The 27,084-nt window shown below is 41.4% G+C and overlaps 1 protein-coding gene across 2 annotated transcripts in view; it reads right to left on the reverse strand.

Annotated features, from left to right (window-relative positions):
- ltn1 (listerin E3 ubiquitin protein ligase 1) overlaps window positions 1-27,084 on the reverse strand; it is a 150,686-nt gene that overhangs the window by 23,493 nt on the left and 100,109 nt on the right. For both annotated transcript variants that reach the window (XM_070893306.1, XM_070893305.1), the window contains exons 17-22: window positions 26,410-26,566; window positions 21,998-22,105; window positions 20,481-20,623; window positions 13,509-13,644; window positions 8,135-8,279; window positions 4,946-5,159 (exon numbers count right to left, since the gene is read on the reverse strand). In XM_070893306.1, the coding sequence (XP_070749407.1) occupies window positions 4,946-5,159; window positions 8,135-8,279; window positions 13,509-13,644; window positions 20,481-20,623; window positions 21,998-22,105; window positions 26,410-26,566 (903 nt within the window). The remainder of the gene's footprint in view (window positions 1-4,945; window positions 5,160-8,134; window positions 8,280-13,508; window positions 13,645-20,480; window positions 20,624-21,997; window positions 22,106-26,409; window positions 26,567-27,084) is intronic.

Below are 27,084 nucleotides of genomic sequence, written 5' to 3' on the forward strand. Positions count from 1 at the left end.
GCAGATTAGTTTCCAATAATTGAAAAAATTAAAACTGGGACAAACCTGCTGGGAAATGGGAACACTGAATAATTATAACCTTTGGCTATACAAAGATTATACACTTCAATTTCTTCTTCAATAAAAACCTGTCTAACACTTTTTTAATTAATTTCGCCAAATCCAGGCTTTGCAGCATTAGTTGTAATTTATTCCATAAATTAACCGCCCCCAGGAAAAAAAACACAACTCCCTTGGAGATTCCAGCCTCTTGTATTTCATGCCAGATTAAGTACAAAGCAGCTCTAGGATATGTTAGCTATTCTTTTTTATTTTAAATACTATATTTCAATCATAAGAATAAATGAAACTTTGTCAGCAGGTCTTTATAATGCAGCGATTCGAGTTCTGAAATCAATTGAATTTTCCAATTTTTACAGTTGAAAAACCCCTACAACTTTCATTACATAGTACAGGAAAAACATACATAGAAATTACAACACGGTACAGGCCATTGAATCCAATTAGTCCGTTGCATTGTTTACACTCCAAGTGAGCAAATAGTTCTAATCAGATTTACCCACCCTGTTCCCATATCCCTTCATCCCCTTTATTTTGAATGTTGATATAGTTTCTACCTCAACCATTAACACTGAAATTGAATTTCACATCCTCATAGCTCTCGGATATGACAATTGGTAACACATAGAAAGCTTGCAAAGGTCCAATGCTTTGTAGATTTTTTCCTCTCTTGATGCTTCCTCTTCCCACCCAAAACATGGCATTTCCCAATTAATAAATTGGACAGGTGACCTCTTTGCAGCCTTCTATTACCTCTATTCTATACCTGGTCATTACTACTGCTATTCTATACCTGGTCACTGGCAGTTATGTGACAGAGGTACAGGTAACTCAGTTCTTTCAGATGGTACGTTAAACATCTGCTCTCTCAGATGGACATAAAAGATCCCGTTTCACAATTTGAAGAAGAGCAGGAGGGTACTCCTGGTGACCTGGCCAATATTTATCCCTCAACCAACAAAGTTAAAACAGATTGGGCTGGATCTTCTGCTGCTGCCCGCCTCTGTTTTTGCTCAGGAGGGGCGGCAATGCCGATGGTGAGCTCTTCTGGGCGGGGCACCAGCTTCCAGCGCCCCGCCGGGGTTTTCGGGGCTGGCATTCGGTGGGGCACGGATCATTACCGCCTGGAAGAGGCAAGCCAGTGTGCAACACCCCTGGTTGCAACACCAGCTCGATTTTGACTCCCGCCCGACCCGTGGCGCCCCACAGCACGCCCTGGTGGGAATGCCTGTGGGTGAAGCTGTAGTGGCTGCAGTGAGGTGAGTAATGTCGACCTCAGGTAAGTGTGATTGCTTTTTCCTTTATTTTTTATGTTGAGGCGGCATAGGCTATGTATTGGGAATGTTTTTGGTGGGTTTTTTTCCCCGGGGGGGGGGGGGGGGGGCGGGGGTTTCTCCCCAGATCTCCTTTATAGCGCATCCAGGCTGGCTCTTTAGCTGGGGATTTACACATGCTCATCCGGCTTAGCGCCCTAAGAGAACTTTGCAACGCCTCCCTTACCGCTTCACCCCACACTCGAGGCCCAGGTGCCCAATTTTGCTGACTGAGATACAAACTATTCCCGGGTGTAAACTTTACCACCCCGCTGCCATTATCGCCCCAAAATGAGCAAAGCCTAAAATCCAGCCCATTAAGTGCTCATTTATCTCTTTGCTATTTTTGGGGCCATGCTGTGTGGAAATTGGCTGCAGCATTTCCCTACATTACAACAGTGAACACACTTCAAAAAGTGCTTCATTGGTTGTAAATAGCTGAGGTTCTCGCAGATTGGAAGGTAACTAATGTAACCCCGCTATTTAAGAAAGGAAGGAGAGAGAAAATGGGGAACTACAGATCAGTAGTAGGGAAAATGCTAGAAACTATTATTAAGGACATGGTAACAGGGCACTTAGAAAATAATAATAGGATTGGGCAGAGTCAACACAGATTTATGAACGGGATACCATGTTTGACAAATCTGTTAGTTTTTTGAGGTTGTAACTAGCAAAATAGATAAGGGGGAACCAGTGGAAGTGGTGTATTTGGATTTTCAGAACGCATTCGATTTGGTGCCACACAAGAGGTTATTGAACAAAATTAGGGCTCATGGAATTGAGGGTAATATACTGGCATGGATTGAGGATTGGTTAATGGACAGAAAACAGAGCGTAGAAATAAACGGATCATTTTCGGGTTGGCAGGCTGTAACTAGTGGGGTACCACAGGGATCAGTGCTTGGGCCTCAGCTATTTACAATCTATTATTAATGACTTAGATGAGGGGATCGAGTGCAATGTATCCAAGTTTGCTGATGATATAAAGCTAGGTGGGAATGTAAGTTGTGAGGAGGATGAGACTTCAAGGGATATAGACAGGCGAAGTGAGTGGGCAAGAACATGGCAAAAGGAATATAATGTGTAGAAATGTGAAGTTATCCATTTTGGTAGGAAAAATAGAAAAACAGAGTATTTTTTTAAATAGTGAGAGATTGGAAAATGTTGGAGTTCAGAGGGACCTGGGTGTCCTTGTACACGAATCACTGAAAGTTAACATGCAGATCCAACAAGCAATTAAGAAAGCAGCTGGTATGTTGGCCTTTATTACAAGAGGATTTGAGTATAAGAGTAAAGATGTCCTTATATATAATTATATAGGGCTCTGGTGAGACCACACCTGGGAGTATTGTGCAGTTTTGGTCTCCTTACCTAAGGAAGGATATACTTGCCATCGAGGGAGTACAACAAAGATTCACCAGACTGATTCCTGGGATGGGGGGGTGGGTCATATGAGGAGAGATTGAGTAGACTAGGCCTATATTCTCTAAAGTTTAGAAGAACGAGAGGTGATCACAATGAAACATACAAAATTCTTAAAGGGCTCAACAGGATAGATGCAGGGAGGATGTTTTCCCTAGCTGGGGAGTCTAGAACCAGGGGTCACAGTCTCAGAATAAAGGGTCGGCCATTTAGGACTGAGATGAAGAGAAATGTTTTCACTCAGAGGGTGGTGAATCTTTGGAATTCTCTACCCCAGAGCTTTGGATACTCAGTCGTTGAGTATATTCAAGTCAGAGATCGTTGGATTTTTGAATATTAAGGGAATCAAGCGATATGGGGATAGTGCAGGAAAGTGGAGTTGAGGGAGAAGATCAACCATGATCTTATTGAATGGAGGAGCAGGCTCGAGAGGCCACATGGCCTACTCCTAATTCTTATGTTCTAAAGTGCTTTGGGACATCCTGAGGTAGTGAAAGGCGCTTTATAAATGCAAGTTCTTTCTTTCACAGCCTCGTCATTGAAAGACAGTATTGTGACCTACTGAAATTACTTTTTAAAAATCAATATGACCATTACATAGAATGTTACAACAAAGGAGGCCATTTGACCCATCATTCCTGTGCCAGCTCTTTGAAAGAGTTATCCAATTAGTTTCTCTACCCTGCTCTTTACCCATAGCACTGCAAATTTTCCCCCTTCAAGTATTTATCCAATCCCTTTTGAAAGTTACTATTGAATCTGCTTCCACCCCGCTTTCATGCAGTGCATTCCAGATCATAACAACTTGCTGTGTAAAAAATCTTTACCTCATGCTGCCTTTGGTTCGTTTACCAATTATCTTAAATCTGTGTCCTCTGGTTATTGACTCTTCTGCCACTACAAACAGATTCTCCTTATTTACTCTATCAAAATCCTTCATGATTTTGAACACCTCTATCTAATCTCTCCTTCTAAGGAAAACAACGCCAGTTTCTCCATCTAACTGAAGCCATTCATTCCTGGTGCCATTCTAGCAAATCTCCTCTGCACTCTCTCTAGTACCTTGATATCCTTCTTAAAGTGTGGTGGCCAGAATTGGACACAATACTCCAGCTGGGGCCTAACCAGTGTTTTATAAAGGTAGAGCATAACTTTCTTGCTTTTGTACTCTATGCCTCTATTTATAAAGTTAAGGATCTCATATGTCTTTTTAACAGCCTTCTCGACTTGTCCTGCCATCTATCTTAGTTAGCAGCTTCAGATTACTTTCATTTTACTTTAGAATGTGATTAATTTGAAATATTTCTCTCCGGCTCCTTCAATAGATCAACAAGTTTACACATTAAGCAACTGAGCCATACAGAGCAGGAAGGTTCCAAGTTTAATTATTCCTATTGCTGAGTTAGCTGATCTCCCCATGGCAAAAAAAGTCTGACTTCTCACGCTGGACCTCTGTCAGTAAAAAATGCTGAAAGTGCACATGGTTAATGTCAGGTGGGTACAGAACTGAATCTGGTTATAATTCAACCACGATCAAAAAACTTGCCAAAAGTCAAGATTCGTATGAATATTCACTTAGGCAAGACATTCATGGAATCTAACCCCCATAAGGAGTCAACCCCTTTAGGGGAGATTGGGAGAATGTGGTACAAGAAAATTAAAAAGATAAGCACGACAGACATAAGAAAAAAAAACTTTCATTGTACTATAATAGAAAACTCAGTTTCTGGAGAGAAAATCAGGGTGACGTGAATATCGTGTACTGACAATACTCTCCTTACACTTGAAAATAAGTGTCGAGATACCGTGTCCATTCTGAACTTCATTTTTGACTTTGATGCTAAAAATGGGTGTGGGGTGGGGCCGATGACTTGCACGTGAGCCTGGGCAAAGTGTTTTTTATATGGTTTGGAAAGGTGAAAGATTGACATGAAAAACATTTTTTTTTAAAACTACATCTTTGCTGATACTCTATACTGGCAACATACACTCATTCTTAAATACATGGAAGGCAATTAGAAAGAGAATAATCAAGTAATTCTCCATCCAGTCCACACAATATTTATATTACTGAATCGATTATGTACTTGTTGGCCAAAGCATTTTGAGTCTAGTCAGTGAAGTTCACAAACATGAGTGTATGTCCTTACCTGCCATTTTTAAAAACAGTGGTAACAGCTGTCCGTAGGCTCCTTCCACAAAGAAGTTGTTCCATTCATTCGGAAGGTTAGTGGGAAGAATCTTACTTATTTCTGGTGTTAATGTCTGAAACATGTAGCTGAGGTCTGATAGCATGCCACAACTCTGACAAACAAAATGTAGCACCAGGGGCTTGGAATCAAATGATACAGTTTCACTAACAGTCTGAAATAAACAGGACAATTAAAAAAAAATTAGTTCAGTATGGTAACCCGTCATTGATCAACTTGCACGTAAAACCATAAAATCTAGGAAGAATAAAGTACGAGAGACATTTAGCACATTGCAAGTGTCCAGAAAGTAACAGAAGCAAAATAGAAAGGGGAAAAAAATAAAGCACCACTTAGCAGAAGGTAGGGTTCTATTTGACATACTGTATACTATCTAGTATTAATACAAACACCTTCCCTCCTCTTGAATTACAAATTTATTGAGAATTTATACTAACGAAAAAAATCTAGTTTACACCTTAGAAACATAAACATTTTAAAAACGTCGATATTTTTTCTCAATTCTATGCTCAAGGTGAGGAATGTTACTTAGAAACAGAACACATATCCATTTCAGCACTCAGCATCAAATACTCCTACGGTAAGCATAGCAAGGTTAGCTACAGCATAAAGTTCCTTCCGCATTGCCCCAACTTCTGAAGAACATCCCTGATGCATCAGCGTGACAATCTTCCATCTTTCAAAATTGTTCTATCCTGTAGCCTCTTGAAGCAAGACTTGACAATTTAATGCTCATTAGAATTAGTGGCAGAATTAAGACAATAATTTTATACAGAGCTTTAGCAGAGATATGGATAGATTTTCAACTTTCCGCACGTGTGTAAAACTATCATTGTGGCTTGGCTACTCGTTATAGAAACCACCTGAATTTTATTTCCATTGACTTGAATGGAAATGAAATCGGACGGATTCTATAATGGACGACCGATTCGCATCATCAGTTTTTCAACTTGCCATTCAAACGTAAATGTATCTCATGTACTTACACACAAGATTCTAAATAAGATTTGAAAGATTAGGTGAACCCTCCAGCAATACAGCAGACCACTATTATAAATACCCCATTTCTTCATAGATGTGAAATCACAGGAAATACAATGTTACATCAATCTTTTTACAGATATGAAGACTGTGCTCTCTGTCATAAATTAGCTAAATCAGTGAGGGGAGGAATACAACACCAGAAATGTATTTAAGTCTGAATAAATTAAAGTTATTCTGTTTTGACAAAATGTTGAATACATTATATGTACTGATGGGCATAGCAGAGCCACCGTGACGGGCTCCACAGCAGAGCCACCGTGACGGGCTCCACAGCAGAGCCACCGTGACGGGCTCCACAGCAGAGCCACTGTGACGGGCCCCACAGCAGAGCCAGCGTGACGGGCCCCACAGCAGAGCCACCGTGACTGGAATCAAGTGAGACAGCTTCACTAACAGTCTGAAAGAAAAGGGAAAATTAGAGAAAAAAAAAAAATCGACAAAGTGTTGATGTCCTGGCACTATATGTACTGATGGGAACAGCAGACCACCGTGACTGGCACCATAGCAGAGCCACTGTGACTGGCACAAGCCTACTTGCTTGCCTCCTGGAATTGTTTCACTATTCTCTGTGTTAGCTTTCATTGTAGTCATATTCTCACATGCTTTTTGTATTATGTTAATATAAATTAAATGCTTGAATGGAGGGGAGCTGCATATAGCATACTAATGCACTCAGATTTTTTTTGCCTTCCCCTTTAAATTGATTTTAATATGGTGAGAAGTAACATAAATAAGGTCAAGAGGTCAAGTGCAATGAAATCTAGTGGAGGGGGGAGGGAGGGCTGAGGGTGGGAGAGGGGGGGGGGGGGAAGAAGTCAGGAGGCAGAATAGCTTCATCAGGCAGTCATAGATAGCAGTTAATGTTTAATCACAATTTTGGAGCACTAAAACAAGACACTAGAATGGTGCGATTCAAGTTCAACACTCCCTCATGCCTTGCTCAGTCCTCAGTTTCAGCCATACTCCATGGAAGGGTACAAAGTGGAAGCACCAGATGTTTGCAGTAGGAAGAGAAAGTTAGATGCAGTGCTCTCACACTCCCCAGCTTGAAACCCAGCCAAGCTGATGGCAACTTGAAAAAGAGGAAGTTAGATAACCCACAAAAAAATTAGTCACTGTATTTGCCTTAATAGGTGGTCAGCAGCTGAGATCAAATCATTGTTGGTTTGCTGTTCCTTCTGCTTGCTGACATAATTTAACAGCATTCAGTGCTGTTAGCATCCTGTCAAACTAAATGGTCCGGATTTTGCAGTCAGCGGAGAACGAACAGTACTTGCCGTTCATTTCGCTTACAGCTGCCCACAGACTTTTTGTGTGCTTTTGCACGGCAACTTACGGTCATCGGGAGTCTGATACAGCGCGGCACCCTCTACAGGGGACCAGGGACCTGTGTGAACAGCGAAAGCAACAGCATGTCTCTTCAAACAATCAGATTGAAGAATCCTTACTGAGGCACGCAGAGTTTAAACCAGGAAATTTAACTTGGAATAGTTAATTCAATGTAAAATCATGTACGAAAGCAAAATAGCGAGGGTAATAAAGATAGGATTAAGAGAAGTATAACAGACAGAAAGAAAAAAATGCAATTGTTTTATAAATCTCCAATAATTAAAATCTGAAGGAATGATACTCCACACTTGTAAAAGTAAATTTTCAGTATTAAGACTTATCATGCTTTTAAAAATGCACTTACACTGGAATGGACAAGCCCTAATTTTTTCTGGCGGTTTAGTGGGTAAGTACCACAACTTCACTGCCCATCATGAGTTTGAATGCCGAGTCTCTTGTTGAGGCAACGGTCTAGCGAAGCTTGTTGAAGAGCATGGAAAATCGGACAGCAACTTCCTGATTTCCGCATTTAACTGCGCATGCACAGACACCGGAGGTTGTGTCCGATTTACTCCTTAATAAGTGAGTGCTGACAGCCTTAACATTATTTTTATCGCAAAATCTAGGCTAATGTTTATCGAATACTTCCTGATAGCTTCTAAGAGGCTAATAATATCCAAAGCACAAGTTATAGCCCTTTTAAATGGACTAATAAAGTCATCATATTCTCTTCCGCGTATCTGTTCTAAACCTCACCTCCAACCACGTCAAAATGGAGCACATGATGAAGTCCCACTGTTCATTTGTAACTGAAGTTGGTAAATGCTTGATCAACAATCTCAGAAAGCGTAGAATTTCCACATTGATACCAAGCAGATTAGGCTCAGGGTTTTTTAAAGTGCTGGAGAGAAATCAGAGATGTTAAAAAGTTTATAAAACTCTTTTGTTCTATTAAACGGTCTGAGTCATAGAGTCAAAGTTCCTCCATATAACATTTTTAAATGATTAGATCATAGTTGGATGGAAAGTCTCAGGAAGCAACAACTCTGATATACACGTCATTCTTAGTAGAAAGGCTGATAACCAGAAACATTTTTATTTTACATGGAATTTTCTGAATTAAAAACATTTCCATCATTCCTTACACTATTCCCTAGTCTCGGTTGAAAACCAACTGCAAAACCTCTATCAATGCTGTTCTTTAACCAAGAGGCAAGAAATGCATGAGAACTACTTGGGTTGAATAACTATCCAGTTTTCCAGCCGCTATGTAAAGGAGTACTTTGTCTCTACTCCATGCCTCCCTCAATGTTAGTTTAAAAGAGGGGAGAAAGATAATTTTAAAATAGAACACAATAAAAGAAAAAAATTAAAAAAAGGAAGTTCACATTTTTAAATCTTGGGTTGAAAGCTCGGAGATCTACTGTGATGGTAAATGAATAGGTTCAATATCAAGGCCAAGCAAATATTCAGATTTTTGTTAATTTCTATTGGATTTTTCCTTAGCCCACTCCATGTATATATTGTTCATAAATTGTTCTGGTTATTCATAGTCACCAGAACCGCTTTTCTTTTATACTTTCTATTAACAATCACAGATTTTGTGGTTCAAAAAAGATGTTCATTTTCTGAACTTTGCACATGTATGAATGCCTACTCTGGATCTGGACAAATGTAGCTACTTTGGGTTGGTAATCATGCTCTTTATTTCATCCATGTTTATAGATTTCTTGAGAATTTACTTTCTGTGAATTATATTGGCCCAGAAATTCCTCTGGGGGTATTCCCGCGGGCAACTGCCTCCTCGCTGGAGATTTTTTATGAATTTGCCTGGTGGTCTAGGAGGCGCCCTGATTTCCGATGGGAGGCCTTCTCCTCCCGCGCTGCAAAGCGCGCTCCCGTGCAGAGGGTCCCGATGCAGAAGATGCAGTCATGTGTGACTGCTCAGCCAATCAGGTAAGTATTTCACAGGTTCCCGTTAATAGCACTGAGACTCGCGTATCTACGAGTTCTCAGTGCTATTAATGGGAACAAAAGCAATCACACAAAATAATAAAAAATAAAAAAAACAGACCACACATTTAAAATTGGAATTAAATTTATTATGTCTTATAAAAATAAATATTTTCCCGATTTAAAAAGAAGTTTTTTTAAATTATGGTTAAAAATAAAATTACCGTAGTGGGGAGGGGTTTTAAGAATAAAATGTGTTTTTATAACTTTATTTTAAAATATTTGTGTCTATTTTTAAACACTTGTGCCTATAAAAGTAGGCTATACGCCTGCTTTTTCAGGCACAAGATTTTTGAGGACATTTGCTGGACAAGATATCTGTAAATATCGGAAATTTGCCCTGCAAATGTCCTTGCTCCCAATCTGCGGATGATTTGTCAAGCTAGAAACTTGACAAATCGGAAAAGCCGTTTTTCAGTGCATGCGCATTGCATGCTGAAAACCGGCTTTTCCGATGCCTTCCCGGGTCCGTAGAAACTTCGTACGGACCCAGGACATCGGAATTCCAGCACCATAATCTATATACCGATAGTAATCTCATCACTGGATCAGAGTGTTCTGGACATAATCTAGGCTGACACTGTTGGAGGTGCCATCATTTGGATGAGAAACTATCAGTTTTCTCAAGTGGACATTAAAGCTCCCAAGGCACTATTCAAGAAGGAGCAAGACAGAAGACAGACTTGTTTTCACATAGCGCCTTTCACTCCCATCGGACATCCCAAAGCATTGTATAGCCAATGAAGTACTTTTTGAAGTGTAATTACTGTTGTAATGTAGGAAACGCAGCAACCAAACTGTGCACAGCAAGCTCCCAAAAAAGAAATGTAATAATGACCAAATAATCTATTTTAGTGATGTTGATTCAAGGATAAAAATTAGCCAGGACACTGGTGATAACTCCCCTGCTCTTCTTCGGAATACATCCAAGTGAGAGAGCAGACAGGGCTTCGGTTTAATGTCTCATCCGGAAGATGGCACCTCCAATAGTGTAGCACTCCCTCAGTACTGCACTTGAGCGTCAACCTAGATTTTTGTCTTTGCAGAGGTGAGGGTGCTACCAACTGAGCCACGACTTACACGGCCGTGTAGAGAGCTATCCTGGTGTCCCCAGAATTCCTAAATGAAAACCCATATTAATTAGTCAGTTCATTCCCAGTTATAGGATATTGGTGGTACAGAAAGAAAGGTGTAGTCACTGTGGTAATGTAGAAAGCTGCTGCATTTGCTAACAAGACAACAGTCGCTGGACATTAACAGCAATCTAATGTATGAAGCACTTTGACGTGATGAAATTATATAAAGTTCCATCAGGAGATTAAATTGGGCAGATTTTATCTGGCCTATGTAAGGAGCAGATTTAACTTTCTCCTTCCTTGTTTTCTTATACTCTTATTAAAATTATTGCTGTGTTGTGGACTAATAGTAATACTATACTTCAACATCAAGCTATCCATGCCATTAGGCTATTTAGTTTTCGAATGGATATCAGTGATCAGGAGTAGCACGACACTGTTGGTAAACGTGAAACCCTGCCTAGAATTACATTTTTTAACCAAGAAAATATAATGCCACTATGTGACCTGTACAAGGTTTTCCCAGCTTGACTCATCTATTTTATGTGGGATTTCCTCACTAAATGCTAAATACTATAGGAACATACTAGCATCCTAGTTAGTTCAATTCAGCATCTGTACAGTAGCCTTCACTATTAATTAATTCATTAATATTCTATAAGAATAACAAATCCATATACATCAAACACATTGCCTTTATAAGAACACAAGAATTAGGAGCTGGAGAAGACCATACAGCCTCTCGAGCCTGCTCTGCCATTCAATAAGATCATGGTTGATCTTCGATCTCAACTCCACTTTCCTCCCAATGGCCTCAATTTTGGCCCAGCCCGTTTTTCAACGCACTTACCGGAGTTGCGCCGCTTTTCTCCGTTCAGAAGTGCACCGAAAAATTTCCTTCCCACTTTGGCCGCTGTCTGGTCTCTTCCCTGTGGTCATGCAGCATGGCCAGTCGAATCGGATGTGCAGCCAGCGTCCTGCACCGAAACGTCTGCACATGCGCAGTGGAGTGTCCGCCCATGCGCAGTAGCTCCTCGCCCCCAGTCTCTCCGTGTCTTGCTGCAGCCGCTCTGTGGGACCCGATGCCAGCCACTGGAATCGCTCCTCACTCCCAGCCTCTCTGTGTCTTGCTGCAGCCACTCTGTGGGACCCGATGCCGGCCACTAGAATCGCTCCCGCCCCTAGCCCAGGCCGAGTGGCCTCACGGTGTGATTTCTAAGAGATCGATCGCACCGGGAGGCCACTCGGCCAAGGCTAGGGGCGGGCGAGCAGGAGAACTGATAGTGCTCCTGCCTGGATGATTTCTATCAGTTCTCCTGCTCGTCCCTAGCCCTGGCCGAATGGCCTCCCACATCCGCTGGCCCGCTGACTTCCCGGGCCGAGTTTGAAGATGAAGGTAGGACTTACTTCAATTTTTTATTTCTTATTCAATTCATAGTACTTTGTGTTTACAAGGTTTGTAAGGCTTGGTGGTTTAGGTGCAGGCAGGTCCTCTCCGCTTCCCGCCCCTATCCCAGGGGCCTCCGCTGTACCTACCTGCGCTGATTTCTTTAACTCTCTGCAAGGGTTTTCTGAAGTGGCTACATATGCTGGCCTAAGTAGATTTGGAGTAACTATTAGCTGGCCAAAGTTGCCTAAATGGGCAGAACTGACGTAGGTAGCTGGTAATGCCCCCTTTTGAGGAAAATAAAACTTAACTAAAAAAATCGTAACTAACTCAGTTACACTGGTGCAAATTGATTGGGGAAAATGGGGATTTTTAAGTTACGCCAGAAAAACCAAGTTACTCCAAAAAAAGAGCAACTCCTGGCTAAAATTGAGCCCCATATCCCTTGATTCCCCAAATGTCTAAAAATCTATTTCAGCCTTGAATATACTCAACGAATCAGCATCCACGGAGCCCTTTGGGGTAAAGAATTCCAAAAATTCACAACCCTCTGAGCGAAGAAATTCCTCCTCATCTCAGTCTTAAATGGCCGACCCCTTATCCTGCGACTATGCCGCCTAGTTCTAAACTTTTCAGCCAGGGGAAACAGTCTCTCAGCATCTACCATCAATTCCCCTCAGAATCTTATGTTTCAATGAGATCACGTCTCATTATTCAAAACGCGAGAGAGTATAGGCCCAATCTACTAATCTCCCCTCAAAGGACAACGCTCTCATCCCAGGAATCAACCTATTGAATCTTCGCTGTACCTCCTCTGCGGCAAGTATAGTCTTCCTCAAATAAGACGACCAAAACTGTGCACAGTACTCCAGGTGTGGTCTTACCAAAGCCCTATACAATTGTAGCAAGACTTCCTTACTCTTGTATTCCAACCCACTTGCAATAAAGGCCAACATGCCATTTGCCTTCCGAATCGCTCGCTGTACCTGCATACTAACTGTTTTTCCTGTACGAGGACACCTAAATCGCTTTGAACACCAACATTTAATACTTTCTCAACATTTAAAAAATATTCTGTTTTTCTATTCTTCCTATCAAAGTGAAAAACCTCACATTTCCCCACATTATACTCCATCTGCTACCTTATTGCCCACTCACTTAACCTGTCAATATCCCTTTGCAGGTTCCTTGTGTCCTCCTCACAGCTTACTTTCCCACCTAGCTTTGTATCATCAGCAAACTTTGATACATTACACTCGGTCCCTTCATCCAAGTCATAAATATAAATTTTAAATAGCTGAGTCCCAAGCAATGACCCTTGCGGCACCCCACTAGTTACAGCCTTCCAACCTGAAAATGACCCGTTTATCTCCAATCTCTATTTTCTCTCCGTTAACCAATCCTCTATCCATGCTAATATATTACCTCCAACCCCATGTGGGCTTATCTTGTGTAACAACCTTTTATGTGGCAACTTATTAAATGCCTTTTGGAAATCAAAATATACTACACCAATAGTTCCTCCCTTTATATTCCCTGCTAGTTACATCCTCAAAAAACTCTAATAACTCCAAGTTATATATACAGGTAGTATATTTATATCTTTAACCAACAATAAAATGGAACAAAATAAGAGCTTAGAAAATTAGCTTACCAGTCAAACAAAAATATATTTTCTTCATAATTTCTCCATTCCATAATTGTATTTAACATGTCTATAAAAAACTGATTGTCCACATTGGTTCCTTTCTGTAGGCAGCTATTAATAATGACAAGACTGCCAAATCCTCCTGTAAATTCAATACAAGCGGGATACATTTTATACACATGATTATTCATAACCAAATAAAATACAGAATAATTTTAAATCACTGAAGAAAACTGGGCATGAAGCTAAACTTAAAAGTCAGCCAGCTGAAGGAGTTTTGTTATACAGATGGCAATCTTGCGTTTTTGGAGTATAAAACTCCTGGAATGTTCAGAACCGGAAGGAATATGGCAGTTACTCATATTGCGGAAATATTTGCAATCATTAAACAAAATCCATAGCACATAATGAGATCACAGATTTCAGAGCATTGTGGGAGAGGTCTCCAAAATACTTTAAAAAGATCGCGGCAGAGCCGGCAATAAAACAAACGTGGGTTAAGAAAAAAAAATCTGAAAATGCGATGTCATAGTCAATGCACGTGAGGAATGGCGAAGCCCGAGGAATTTAAGCTAAGTTTTAAATTTATTATCCACACTCTAATTTTAAATATAAACCAACTTTGAATAAATAGTTGAAGAAGTTAATAAATAATCAGAGAAATTAATTATTAATTAATTCAAATCAAACTAAATCCATTTACTAAATATAATCTAGTAATTCTATTAGTTCTAGAAATAAATGACAGCTAACAATAATTTTTAAAAAGAGATTAAAAATGGCAGCGCGCCGGGAATGCAGAATATGGAAATTTGTGGACAGTGAGTGTCCTGGATGACCACATCTGTAGGAAATGTCTCTACCTTGAGACACCCCAGCTCAGAGCCGTTGAGCTAGAGTGCAAGTTACAGACACTACGACATGCAAGGGATGGGGTGGAATATGTGGCTAGTTTACTCCAGCGTACAGCCACACCTCAGAGTAAAGCACAGGTGCAGGAACGGGTGTGTGTGACTGTCAGACAGCAGGGTAGGAGGAACTTGGGGGAGGCAGAGAAGGATGCACTGCAGGTACATCGAGCAGGTACAATGTACTTGCTACCTGTAAGAATAAGGAGGAAGGCTGCAGATAGAATGGTCAGAATAATTAGAGGGGCAGATAGCATCCTCTGTAGTCGTGAACGTGAGTCTAGAAGGGTGTGTTGCCTACTTGGTGCTAGGCTAAAATATCTGGTGAGGAACTTGGAATGGGAGACGGAAGATCCAGTTATCATGGTCCATGTCGGATCCAATGACATCGGAAAGAAAAGGGATGTAGTCCTGCTAAGGGAGTATCAGGAGCTATGAATTAAATTAAAAAGCAGGACCCTAAGGGTGGTTATTACTACCCGAGCCACATGCTAATTGGCTTAGCAACAGACTGATCAGAAAGGTGAATGCATGACTGAATGAGTGGTATGGGGCAGAGAGAGGGGTTCCATTTCATGAGACACTGGCACCAGACTGGTACAGGAAGGAATTGTACTTCTGGGACAGCATCTACCTGAACCAGAATGAGACCAAGGTCCTAGCAGAAAGGATAAATAGGGCTGTAGATAAGACTTTTAACTAGTGAGACAGGGGGAGGGATCTGATAGAAATACCAGTAGCCTGAAGATTAAAAAAATTGGAGATGAGAATAAAGGTCAGACGAAGGCAAGGAATCAGAGTAAAATAAATGGTCAGGGATCAGATAGAACGCAAGTACAAAATAACTGTTCAAAATAAAGCGAGGAGCAAATATTAAAACCAAATTAAATTGCCTGCACAATAATGTGCACAGCATCCAAAACAAAATGAGGAAACTAGAGGCAATAATATGTAGTGAGGAACAAGATTATAGTATGGATAACTGAAACATGGCTGAATAAAGAAGTTAAATATTGCAGGATATAACGTATTTAGAAAGGATAGGGAAAGTAGAAGGGGAAGGGGTAGCTGTACTAATGAGAGACAATATAATGGTAGTAGAAAAAAAGGACATCACTAACATCAAGATAGAAACAGAATCCATATAGTTTTGAGATAAAGGATGCTAACATGGATATAACTACAGACTACCTAATAGTGGAAAGGTAGTGGAGAGAGAAATATATAGGCAACTTTATGAAATGAATATCTATCCCCAAATAAACTGACGAGAAGAGGTATTGAAAGAGGAAAAGGGAATGGAGTTTTTACAGCGTGTACAGGACTCCATTCTTACTCAGTACATAAGAAGCCAAATAAGAGAGGAATCACTGCTGGATCTAGTAATAGGAAATGAACCAGAACAGAGAAGAGAAGGTGCGTTCAGGAGAATCTAGGCAATAGTGATCACAACATAACAAGGTTTAAGATAATGATTGATAGACACACAAGTAAGATAAGGACCAAAGTAACTGGATGTAGTACATGGACTTTCAAAAGGCCTTCAATAAGGTACCACATAGTAGACTCATGACTAAATGAGAGCATGTGGACTCAGGGGACAAGTAGCAGAATGGATAGCAAACTGGCTACAAAACAGAAAGCAGAGAGTAGGGGTTAAAGGTAATTGCTCAAATTGATGGAAGGTGTGAAGTGGTGTTCCACAGGGATCGGTGCTGGACCACGGTCGGTCACTAATTACAGAAATGATTTGGACTCAGAAATTGGAAGTTTTATATCAAAAATTGTGGACGACACCAAATTGGGGAGGATAGATATCATCATCATCATCTGAGGAAGACTACGACAAAATACAAGAAGACGTTAACACACTTACAGAACGGGCATGTAAATGGCAAATTAATTTCAATATAGCCAATTGTGAGGCACTGCATTTTAGTAGGAGGTTACCTAATCCTTGGAAAATATGAGTCTAAATGGGGTAGAGGCGCAAAATGTTCTTCAGATTCACAAATCATTAAAAGTAGCAACGCAGGTTAACAAAGCCATAAAAAATGCAAACAAAGTTCATTTCTAAAGAAACAGAATTCAGAAGCAGAGAGGATATAGATTCTTGGTTAGACCACACTTGTACTGTGCACAGTTCTGGCCTCCATATTACAAAAAGGATATAGAAGCACCGAAGAAAGTACAAAAATATTTACATGGATGATACCAGAACTATGAGAGTACAACTATCAGGGAAGACTGAACATGATAGGACTCTTCTCTAGAACAGAGAAGACTGAGAGGTGGCTTAATAGAGATCTTTAAAATGATGGAGGGTTTTGATGGTGTAGACGTAGAGAAGATATTTCCACTTGTGGAAAAGTCCAAAACTATGGAACATAAATAAAAGTAGTCACCAAGAAACACAGTAACGAATTCCGGAGAAGTTTATTCGCCCAGGGAGGGGTGAGAAAGTGAAACATACTATCGCATGTAGCGGAGGTGAATATCATAGAATCATTTAAAGGGAAGCTAGATAAGTACATGAAAGAGAAAGGAATAGATGGATGTAGTGATCTTGAATATTTTTCTCCGCCCCAATCCAGAGCAAAAAAACAGCTCTTTAAATGTTTGTTTTCTTCCGTGCGGTGTTTGGGGCGGAAGTTGCCGTACAGCAGGGCGGACGTTGGTCAGTGTCATCGGTGCTGTACTGATGTCGTCAGCCGTGCTGACGCGTCACAACGTCCCTCCCCTTCAGTTAAAGGGGAGGGCCGCTGCGAACTCTGAAGTTAGTTTAGTTTGACCCACTGGGCCACCAGGGAGGGTTTTGGCTGGGCCAGCCACCCGGTACCCAAGCAGCCGAACCAGTGGGCGCTATTGTCGGGCCAATCTCGGAGTCGGCCGACAAATAAAATAAAATGACGGCTGCGGTAGAGTGCCCTTCCCTTTAAGGGCGGACGCGCTGCCCAGCCACAGACAGCTTCCCGAGGCCGATCTGCTCCCGTGGGGCAATGTTCCACAGAAAAGGATCGCCACTGGTTGGTGGGGGTTCGCCCGTGCCCGACGGGACGGCAACATGGGCGGCGCGGTGACGGGCACCACTGGAAAAAAAAATGGAGGGCAATTTATGAAATGTCGGCCACCCATACTGACCCGTGTCCATCTCTTTGAGGCGGTCACGGCTCTTATAGAAAGGGGCAATTTCCACCCTGAAGTCAGGTGGAAGGAGGCCCGTATGGATTATAAACACCAGCATAGACCTGTTGGGCCGAAAGGCCTGCTTGTGTTGTAAATTTTATGCAATTTCCTCGCAAACATTTTTCGTAAAACATCTTGTATTGGAAAGGTTAAAAGATTACTTGTGTTTTTTCTGGACTGTGATTTTGAGAGGATATCTATTCCATCCGCAACTTATCTAGTGAACCCAACACATTAATTTAATGTATTCTATATCTCCCTTTAGAAATTTCTTTGGCAAGCACTGATTTATTGACAAACCGTTGCTCAATACTGTATTCTGATCCCATGATATCAAGCTTGTATCAGATGCTCTAGGAAATGGCAGTTAAATCGGGTTCTGTTTCTGATTTTCACATTTGCCTTTTTTAGCAGTGGTCACTGGATAGCAAACAAGAATGGAGCCAGGGCTCATTTCCCACATTCTACTCAGGGGCACTGAGGTCAAATGTAGTGTCCCTACCATCACCCCAGCTAAGATGAGACAACTCAGCACAGATCAGGATGAGAGCCTCAGACATATTGGTCTGTATGGTTCAATTATATATCGTCTTTGCCAACGAAGTCATGGGGAAAGTCCAAGATAGAGCATTTCTTGGTCTTACTCATTTTAGTTTCTCCAATATACCATAATTTGTCACCTGGTTCGACTACCAATATTTTGATCTGTGCCCTACAGAAATATGCATGTGCCAACATATCTGGCAGTGACAGCCGTGGCTCAATTGGCAGCACTCTCGCCTCGGAGTTAGAAGGTTGTGGGTTCAAGTCCCACTCCAAAGACTTGAGAACAGAAATCTAGGCTGACACTCCAGTGCAGTGCTAAGGGAGTGATGCACTGTCGGAGGTGCCATCTTTCACCTCTGTCAGTTGGACGTAAAAAATCCCATGGCACTATTTTAAAGAAGTGCAGGGGAGTTATCCCTGGTGTCCTGGCCAATATTTATCCTTCAATCAACATAACAAAAACAGCTGGTCATTATCACATTGCTGTTTGTGAGAGCTGGCTGTGCGTTATTGGCTGCCGCATTTCCTACATTACAACAGTGACTACACTTCAAAAGTATTTCATTGGCTGTAAAGCACTTTGGGATGTCTGTTAAATTTCAGTGTGATACCAGTAGGTGGTACTCTAATGAGGATTTCAATAGTAATTTTATTATTTGTCTGTGACGACCCTGTCATCCATCATGTGGTACTGTATTAGCTTCTCACCATAGATAACTTAAAATGCATTCTGAAAATAAAATTCTCTTGCCTTTTTTTTTGTCTTTAGCAGGAATATCCAATGTACAAATTGTTTTCAAAACAATTATATATTTCATAATAACAAGATTCAATTTATCCATTCTGTTCTCTTCTTGTGTCTTTTAATGTCATCATATTTAAAGTTGTTGCGTGAAGGCTTTAGCCTCTCCCAAAAAGCCTAGGATTGGATGTGATATTTTTGTCCCGAGTTGTGATTCAGTTAGCTGAATTTGCTATCTGAGTTACTTTCCAGGATGCTCCAACATCAGTCAACTGAACTGGTGCAATACTTTCCTTTAGATTCTATACAGTTGTTTCTCAAAAGTATTTGAGGAAAAGTTAGAAGTCTAATTTCAAAAGCTTTATTCAATTACAGTTTACACGGAGTAATTTTTGTAAAGATGGGGTTTGTGTGCGAGTAAGACACAGGAACAGTGATTAACCTCATCATAATTTTAATTCAATTTTTAAAGTCGAATTTTATAAGTAAACAAAGTTTAACTGAGGGAAAAATATAGAGGGGAGAGGAAGGTTGCAGGAAATCATTTTCAGGTTGGCAAACAGTGACTAGTGAGGTGCCGCAGGGATCGGTGCTGGGTCCTCAACTATTTACTATCTATATTAATGACTTGGATGAAGGGGCAGAGTATAATGTAGCTAAGTTTGCTGATGACACAAAGATGGGTGGGAAAACAAATTGTGAGGAGGACACAAAAAATCTGCAAAGGGAGGCAGACAGGCTAAGTGAGTGGGCAAAAAGTTGTCAGATGGAGTATAATGTGGGAAAATGTGAGGTTATCCACTTTGGCAGAAATAATAGAAAAGCAAATTATAATTTAAATGGAGAAAAATTGCAAAGTGCTGCAGTACAGAGAGACCTGGGGGTCCTTGTTTTGAAATACAAAAAGTTAGTATGCAGGAACAGCAAGTAATCAGAAAGGCAAATGGAATGTTGGCCTTTATTGCAAAGGGGGATAGAGTATAAAAACAGAGAAGTCCTGCTACAACTGTACAGGGTATTGGTAAGGCGTACAGTTTTGGTCTCCGTATTTAAGGATGTACTTGCATTGGAGGCTGTTCAGAGAAGGTTCACTAGGTTGATTCCGGAGCTGAGGGGGTTGACTTACGAAGATAGGTTGAGTAGGTTGGGCCTATACATAATGGAGTTCAGAAGAGTGAGAGGTATTCTTATTAAAACATGTAAGATAATGAGGGGGTTCGACAAGGTGGATGCAGAGAGGATAGTTCCACTCATAGGGGAATCTAAAACTAGGAGGCATAGTCTCAGAATAAGGGGCTGCCGATTTAAAATTGAGATGAGGAGGAATTTCTTCTCTGAGGGTTGTAACTCTATGGAATTCTCTGCCCCGGAGAGCTGTGAAGGCTGGGTCATTGAATATATTTAAGGCAGAGATATAGACAGATTTTTGAGCGATAAGGGAGTAAAGGGTTGTAGGGAGCGGACAGGTAAATGGAGCTGAGTCAATGATCAGATCAGGCATGATCTTATTGAATGGCGGAACAGGCTCGAGGGGCCAAATGGCCTACTCCTGCTCCCATTTCTTATGTTCGTAAACAAGTAAGGCAAAGCACTAACCATCAATACTGGTAATATCTGTACCCTTGCTTGTAGAAAGTTTTGCAGCACACTGTGCCACAAGAAGATCTTTATCTTCCTGGAGAAGAGATGGAACAATACTTTGAATAGTGTGCAGGCTTGCCTCAGTCAAAGGGAAAAATCTGGAAACATAAATTCAAATTGTTTAACAAGGACTGAAGAATACAATTGTCAGCAGGTACCCACAGCACCACCTACATTAGAGAAGGACTTTGTAGGTCTCCCAGGTAAGTAAGCAAAAGTGCAACCCCAGATTGGCGACCAAGGTCGGGATTCATCTCCCAGCTCCAGTGTTCCAACAGGGCAGAATTTCTGCCTGCACCTTCACCACTGTTATAACCCTGACAAAATTTCCTAAGTTGGGGTTGATCTTGTATACAACAGTGGGCTCCTGGCCAGGAAGGAGTCCACTTACTTCCCGGCCACAAAGTCCTAGCAGTGCAGAAGTGGGACCAGAAGCAGCCAGGGAGTTAGAAGGGCAGAAGTACTCCAAGATTGTAACAATGACATCCTCTCAGTGGGTTCCAGAATGGAGGGAGAAGAGGCCAGTACAAGGCACTCTCCCCTCCATGGAAACCAGATTTGTTACTAATGCTTCCTGGGACCTACAACCACCAACTTTCCCATGATAGCTCTAGGGAGTGGCAAAAGCAGAAACTTCACTGGTAACCTGGGCCTTGCCAACACCCAACCCCATTTGCATGCAGCGGGTGGGGAAGAAGCAGCCAGTACCAATCCTGGCAGAAGGGAACTCTCTGTTGGGGCATGCTCAAATTTTCCTTCATTCTTCATCACGATCAGGTACACAGAAGAGAATCCTGGCTCAAGTGTGGAGAGCTCAAACAGAAGTAAGTAAAATCAATAGCAATACATTAGTGTGACAATAATAGCCTACTGGAAATAGGCTGAACAGGAAAGACGTTACTGGAACTAGGTGTTACAATTACAAGAAATGCTGCATGTGCAAGACTTATTATAGGTAGGGAAATATTATAATAAATGAAACCTTTGAGAGTGTCTTTGTTAGAAAAGAATAGCAATCTTATTTAAAAAGTAAGTCATTTCGAATCTATGACAAACCTCCCCAGCAATAGAAAATAACTAACCGCCCTAAAGAGCGGCAATATGCTATGTGCAACTGGCTTCTAAATGACCGTAGATTGTTATAATAATTAGACCTAAAGGCCTTAAAAGGGCAAGTCCCTTAAAAGTGAATATTTGTTATTACACAGTATAATGCTCAGGTTCTTATAAAAACAGTATATCCTCCGACTCGCTGTAAGTAACACCATGGAAGATCCATTTGCGTCGGTGAAATATAGAGTTCTGAATCCATAAGGTTTCTTTCAGGTAAATAAGGCAACACACCCAATACAGCTCCACCCTCAAGATGACAGTGTGCTAATTCTGGCACTAACAATAATAGTAGGGACACATTCATTGTGACTTTAAACAATAACTGAACTAAAGCTTCTTAAACAAGGTCAAATCCTTACCTCTCCACTGTGATGTACAGTTGTTTTAGCTCACAACCACCATCCACCTTGCTTTGGGCTATAAACGGAGAAGCAGCTAAAGCCCAGAGTAATCCACTCTCTAATGATCTATTTGAAAGAATTTTAAAACAATTAGTGCAAGCCTATATAAATTTCTGTTAGGTAAGAGTATCAAGGGATATGGAGCAAAGACAAGTAAATGAAACTGAGGTAACTGAATGGTGGAACAGGCTCGAGGGGCTGAATGGCTTACTCCTGTTTCTATTTCTTTACAAAAAAAAAATTAAGGGAATTTCCTTCCGATAATGTACAACTTCAACTTTCTCTACTGATCGAATAGATTTGAGGGATAAAATGTGCCTGGCATAAGGTAATTTATCAGTAAATGGGGATTACTAAGGTTTTTATGCTGGATTTCACTCAGCATCATTATAGGTGTTGTTACTTCTCTTTACAAAATCAATATTCTTTAGTTGTACAGGTTGTACCTCTCCAGTCCGACACCCTCAGGACCTGACCGGTGCCGGAACAGAGAATTTCCCGAACCACGGGAGGTCTCACTTACCGGTACCGGTGGACAGCGCCTGTGCTTCTGTGTGAGTGCGTGCTGGCATCCTGTGGACGGCTCCCTCAGCACCCGCGCACACACTCACTGACTGACTGACTGCCGCTCCCAGCCAATCGCCGAACACACTGATGCCAGCCATTGCAGCCGATGAAAACTTAATATAAACCTGTCATTCCCTCAGGCCCAACTAATGCCGAACCACGGATGTTTCCGGATGAGAGCGCCCCGGACTAGAGAGGTACAACCTGTATCTATTGGGACTTATGTGTTACATTTTCTTCTTTCTACCAGAGATTCATTTTGAGTCTATCAATGTTAACACATACAAACTATTTTAATTTTAAACAGAAATTTTATTTGTGTAAAAGTAGCAACTGCCCTAATTTTATATTCTGTTTCCTGTTTTGTGACTGAATAATGGCGAACACAACCACTGGAGCTTGTTAACATAATCCAGCTCAATGTTTTGATTAATCTATTATTAAAGGAGAATTTGGGCATGGGAGAGGAAAGAGGTGCTTTACACTACAAGTGCCTGTTCCCTTATGTCCGTCTGTTTCCAATTCTCCAGGCACCATGGAAACAATAATCATGTACTGAGCAACATCTTTCAATCAGACATGAGATATTGGATATGTGCAGTTGATACTATTGCTGGATTCAGTTAAGAAGTGTTTAAAAAATAAATGTTTAGGATATTTTTCATTGGTACATGCTGATCAGGAACAAAGATTAGGGGCCCAAATTTGCCCAGGAGTTGCTTCATTTTTTTTTGGAGCAACTTGATTTTTCTGGAGTATCTTAAAAATCCCCATTCTGCACATTTAATTTGCGCTAGTGTAAATGAGTTAGTTTTTTTTCAGTTTAGTTTTTTTTTCCCCAAAAGGGGGCGTTACCAGCTGTTTTGGCCATTTAAGCCAGTTTGGACAACTAATAGTTGCTCCAAACTAACTTAGGCCAGCATATGTGGCCACTTGTGGCAGCACAGAAAACCCTTGCGGAGAGTTAGCCAGAGATTGGGGGGGCCTGGGGGGGGGGGGGGGGGGGGGAAGGGAAGCACAGAGGACCTTGCAAAGCACTAAACACCTTCACAACAACTAATACAGACCATGTACTGTAACTTTTGCATAATTTACACATTCCACTATATAAAGCTTCATAAAATATGCACTTTTTAATATCATTTATATCAGAAGACAAAGTGTTTCATAAAACCATTTATGAATCAAATATTGTGCTGGCAGGGCTATAAACGATGGTCACTTGCGCAAGGTACCTGAGGGTGCCCATGCAGTTACTCCCCAATAAGGCACCCGTGGATGCTGATGGAATGTTCCCAACAGGGTATCTACGGGCATCCATGCAGTTGTTCACTAAGAATTGATGGGATTTTTAAAAAATTGACCTAAGTCATGATTACTACCAAAACAAAAGCCACAACCAGATAGTTGCTGGTACTGAGACACCAAACCTAAGGAAAGTTTTCTCTGGTCATTCTCACCTCTTAACAACCAGTTGCATTGTGCCATTGAGAGAGACTTTTTCTAAATCATTTAAAGAAACTCTCCTCCTCCTCCCCCCATCAAAACTCTTCCCCACCCCCCCGCTGATCAAAACTCTTTCCCCCTCCCCCCCCCATCAAAAGTGTCCCCGCACCAACCATTTTCTTGTAACCCTCAGCGCGGGAAGGCAGTGGCCGGCCTGTGCGGCATACCACTCGGCCAGGGATAGGAACAGCGAACATCGGGTCATCCCTTCGGCCAGGGATAGGGGCAACGAGCATCGGGTCCGGCTCACAGCCTGCAGGACGCACTGGGATGGCAAGGAGCTACTGCGCAGACTCCACTGCGCATGCGCACAGATTCCAGTGTTTTCGGTGCAGGGCTGTAGCTCCGCCCCCCACTCCACGAGAAACGCCACGCCAAGACCCAGGACACACAGCAGAATGGCCAGAATTGTTAGTAAGTTTTTTGCCGCTGTTTTGAGCACACAAAGTCGGCGCATCTCGGGAGAGTGCGCCGAAAAAAGGGGTTGGGGAAATTTGGGCCCTATATATCCATTACTGGCTGGCAGTATAGCAAAACGGGACAGTCGTTTATTACAGAATTATTGTTCACGGTAATGTTATTTTTTAATAATGACATACAGAAATTACAGTCCATCACCAGAAGTCAAGATTACTTTGGACAACACCTTCCAGCCCCTCACCTCTATGACTGAGAAGGACAAAAGCAGCAACATTATGGGAAAACTATCTCCTCCAAGATCGCTTGCAAGTCATACTCCATCCTGATTTGGGCATATAATTGCTGTACCTTTATTGTCAAAATTCTGGAATTCCCTACCTAGCACCATTGTTGCAGCACCGTCACCACAGGACAGCAGCAGTTCAAGGAGAAGGCCCACCATCACCTTCTTGGGATGGGTAGCTTTGCAAAAGTTACACAAAGCCAAAGAACAAATGAAAATAAAATCTCCACAGGAAGCCTATGTTCCATAAAAGACTAAGTCGCTAAAATTCCAATGATCCCACGGCTACTCAAAGTGAAGACCACTGACTGGGTCATCGCAAATTGCAGGTACAGGGTCATTAACATGGTTGGAGTGGGTGCAACAGCAGCACCCATCCCAAAATGGCGGAGTGGCACCTTGGTGCTTTGTTGCAACACCACTGCAGCTCCGCAGCTCGAAAGCAGCTATCGAGCCATCCCGTCAAGGTAATTGATCCACTCCAACATCTGCTCCTCGAGAATTCTAGGGCCTTTAATATACCCATAATGTAACCTACACCTGCTCTCAACAGGGTCCATCAACAGGCATACGGGGTAGAAAATCCTCGGCTGGCCAGATTATTCCCCCAGCCATATCCCATTAACATGGTGGGGGAGATTCAATTTCGGATGAGATGTTAAACTGAGGCCCCATCTGCCCCTTCAGGTGAACGTAAAAGATCCGATGGCACTATTTCAAAGAAGAGCAGGAGAGTTATCCCCAGTGTCCTAGCCAATATTTATCCCTCAATCAGCATCACTAAAAAATAGATTATCGTGTCATCATCACATTGCTGTTTGTGGGAGCTTTCTGTGCGCAAATTGGTGCTGCGTTTCCTACATTACAACAGTGACTACCCTTCAAAAAGTATCTCTGTGAAGCACTTTGGGATGTCCGGTGGTCGTGAGGGGCGGTATAAAAATGCAAGTCTTTATTTTCTTTCTTTCACTTACAGCCCTCCCTACCGGCTACCTCTCCGTGGGGCAGAATCCAGTATCCATTTTCTGCCCCACCTTTCAAGAAGACTTCAGGAAAATCGGTCATCTATCAAAAACAGTGTCTCGGTCTCTGCCTACTTGTACCTTACCATAGCAAATATGTTCTGCCCTACAATCTCACTGCTTCGTCCCAACAATCTCACCTCTTTTTCACATTAGGATTAGTTCTCCCTTAAACAACAATCAAAACAATCCAACAAAATACTAAAAGATAGGAACAGAGTGCTTGCAAATTAAAATTTTTAAAATTGAAATTCTGAAATAATCATTTAATATTGTGCAAGTACAGTATTGAATTTTGAGATTGACAAAATCTACAAATGACAACAAGCATCCTGTGAGCCTGGACAGAAAGTAACAACATTTCTGTAAAGGTCCAGTGTACGCATGTAGTAGTTGCATATGCGTTTTACTTTGTCTCGTAATGGAGTTATTCTAGCAGCGAATAAGTTTCTCCCATCCAAGCTTACATGCATGAAATTGTGACGTAATCATTGGATTTCATAGTACAATACAATAAAATAACTTATAAATGTTACTATATATATGTTCAGTCACAGAATCAGTTTGATTACCTGCTAAAGAGTGTTTCGCACAATGCACTACAGGCTTTCCTCAGTCTCTCGTGTGTAATATCAAATTGAAGTAGCAGCTCATGGTATTTAGAAATAGTCGGACAAAAATCTTTCATTTCTTCACACCACTGCAAGGAATACATCATCTCTGCAGCAACTAGTAAAATCAAAAACAAAAATAAAATGCATTTCCATAATGCCTCTGTATAGGAAATAAAACACTCAGACATTCATTTAATTGCAATATTGTATGACATTGTAATAATGCTGCCACATTTTAGAACAGTAAACCAAGTCAGATTGGCTTCATCAATCTAAAAGTACAAGCTAAACAATCTATTTGATCAATAGCAAAATACTGTAGATGCTGGAATCCTGGAAGCACTCAGCAGGCCAGGCAGCATCCATGGAGAGAGAAACAGTTAATGTTTCAGGCCTGAGACCCTTCATCAGAACTGGAAAAGTTAAGAGATGTAACAGATTTTAAGCAAATGCAGAGGCAGGGAAAGAACAAGAAGGACGGTCTGTGATATGGATGGAAGGCAGGAGTGATTTAATGTTACAAATGGGGATGGCAGAATCATAAACAACTGCTGCCTGTGATCTCAAACATGAAATATATACAAAAACATCAAAATGAGATTCATGCCACATACTTATCCATCAACAGTACAT

This window comes from Pristiophorus japonicus, chromosome 11 (genome assembly GCF_044704955.1).
Source record: "Pristiophorus japonicus isolate sPriJap1 chromosome 11, sPriJap1.hap1, whole genome shotgun sequence".
NCBI lineage: Eukaryota > Metazoa > Chordata > Chondrichthyes > Pristiophoridae > Pristiophorus > Pristiophorus japonicus.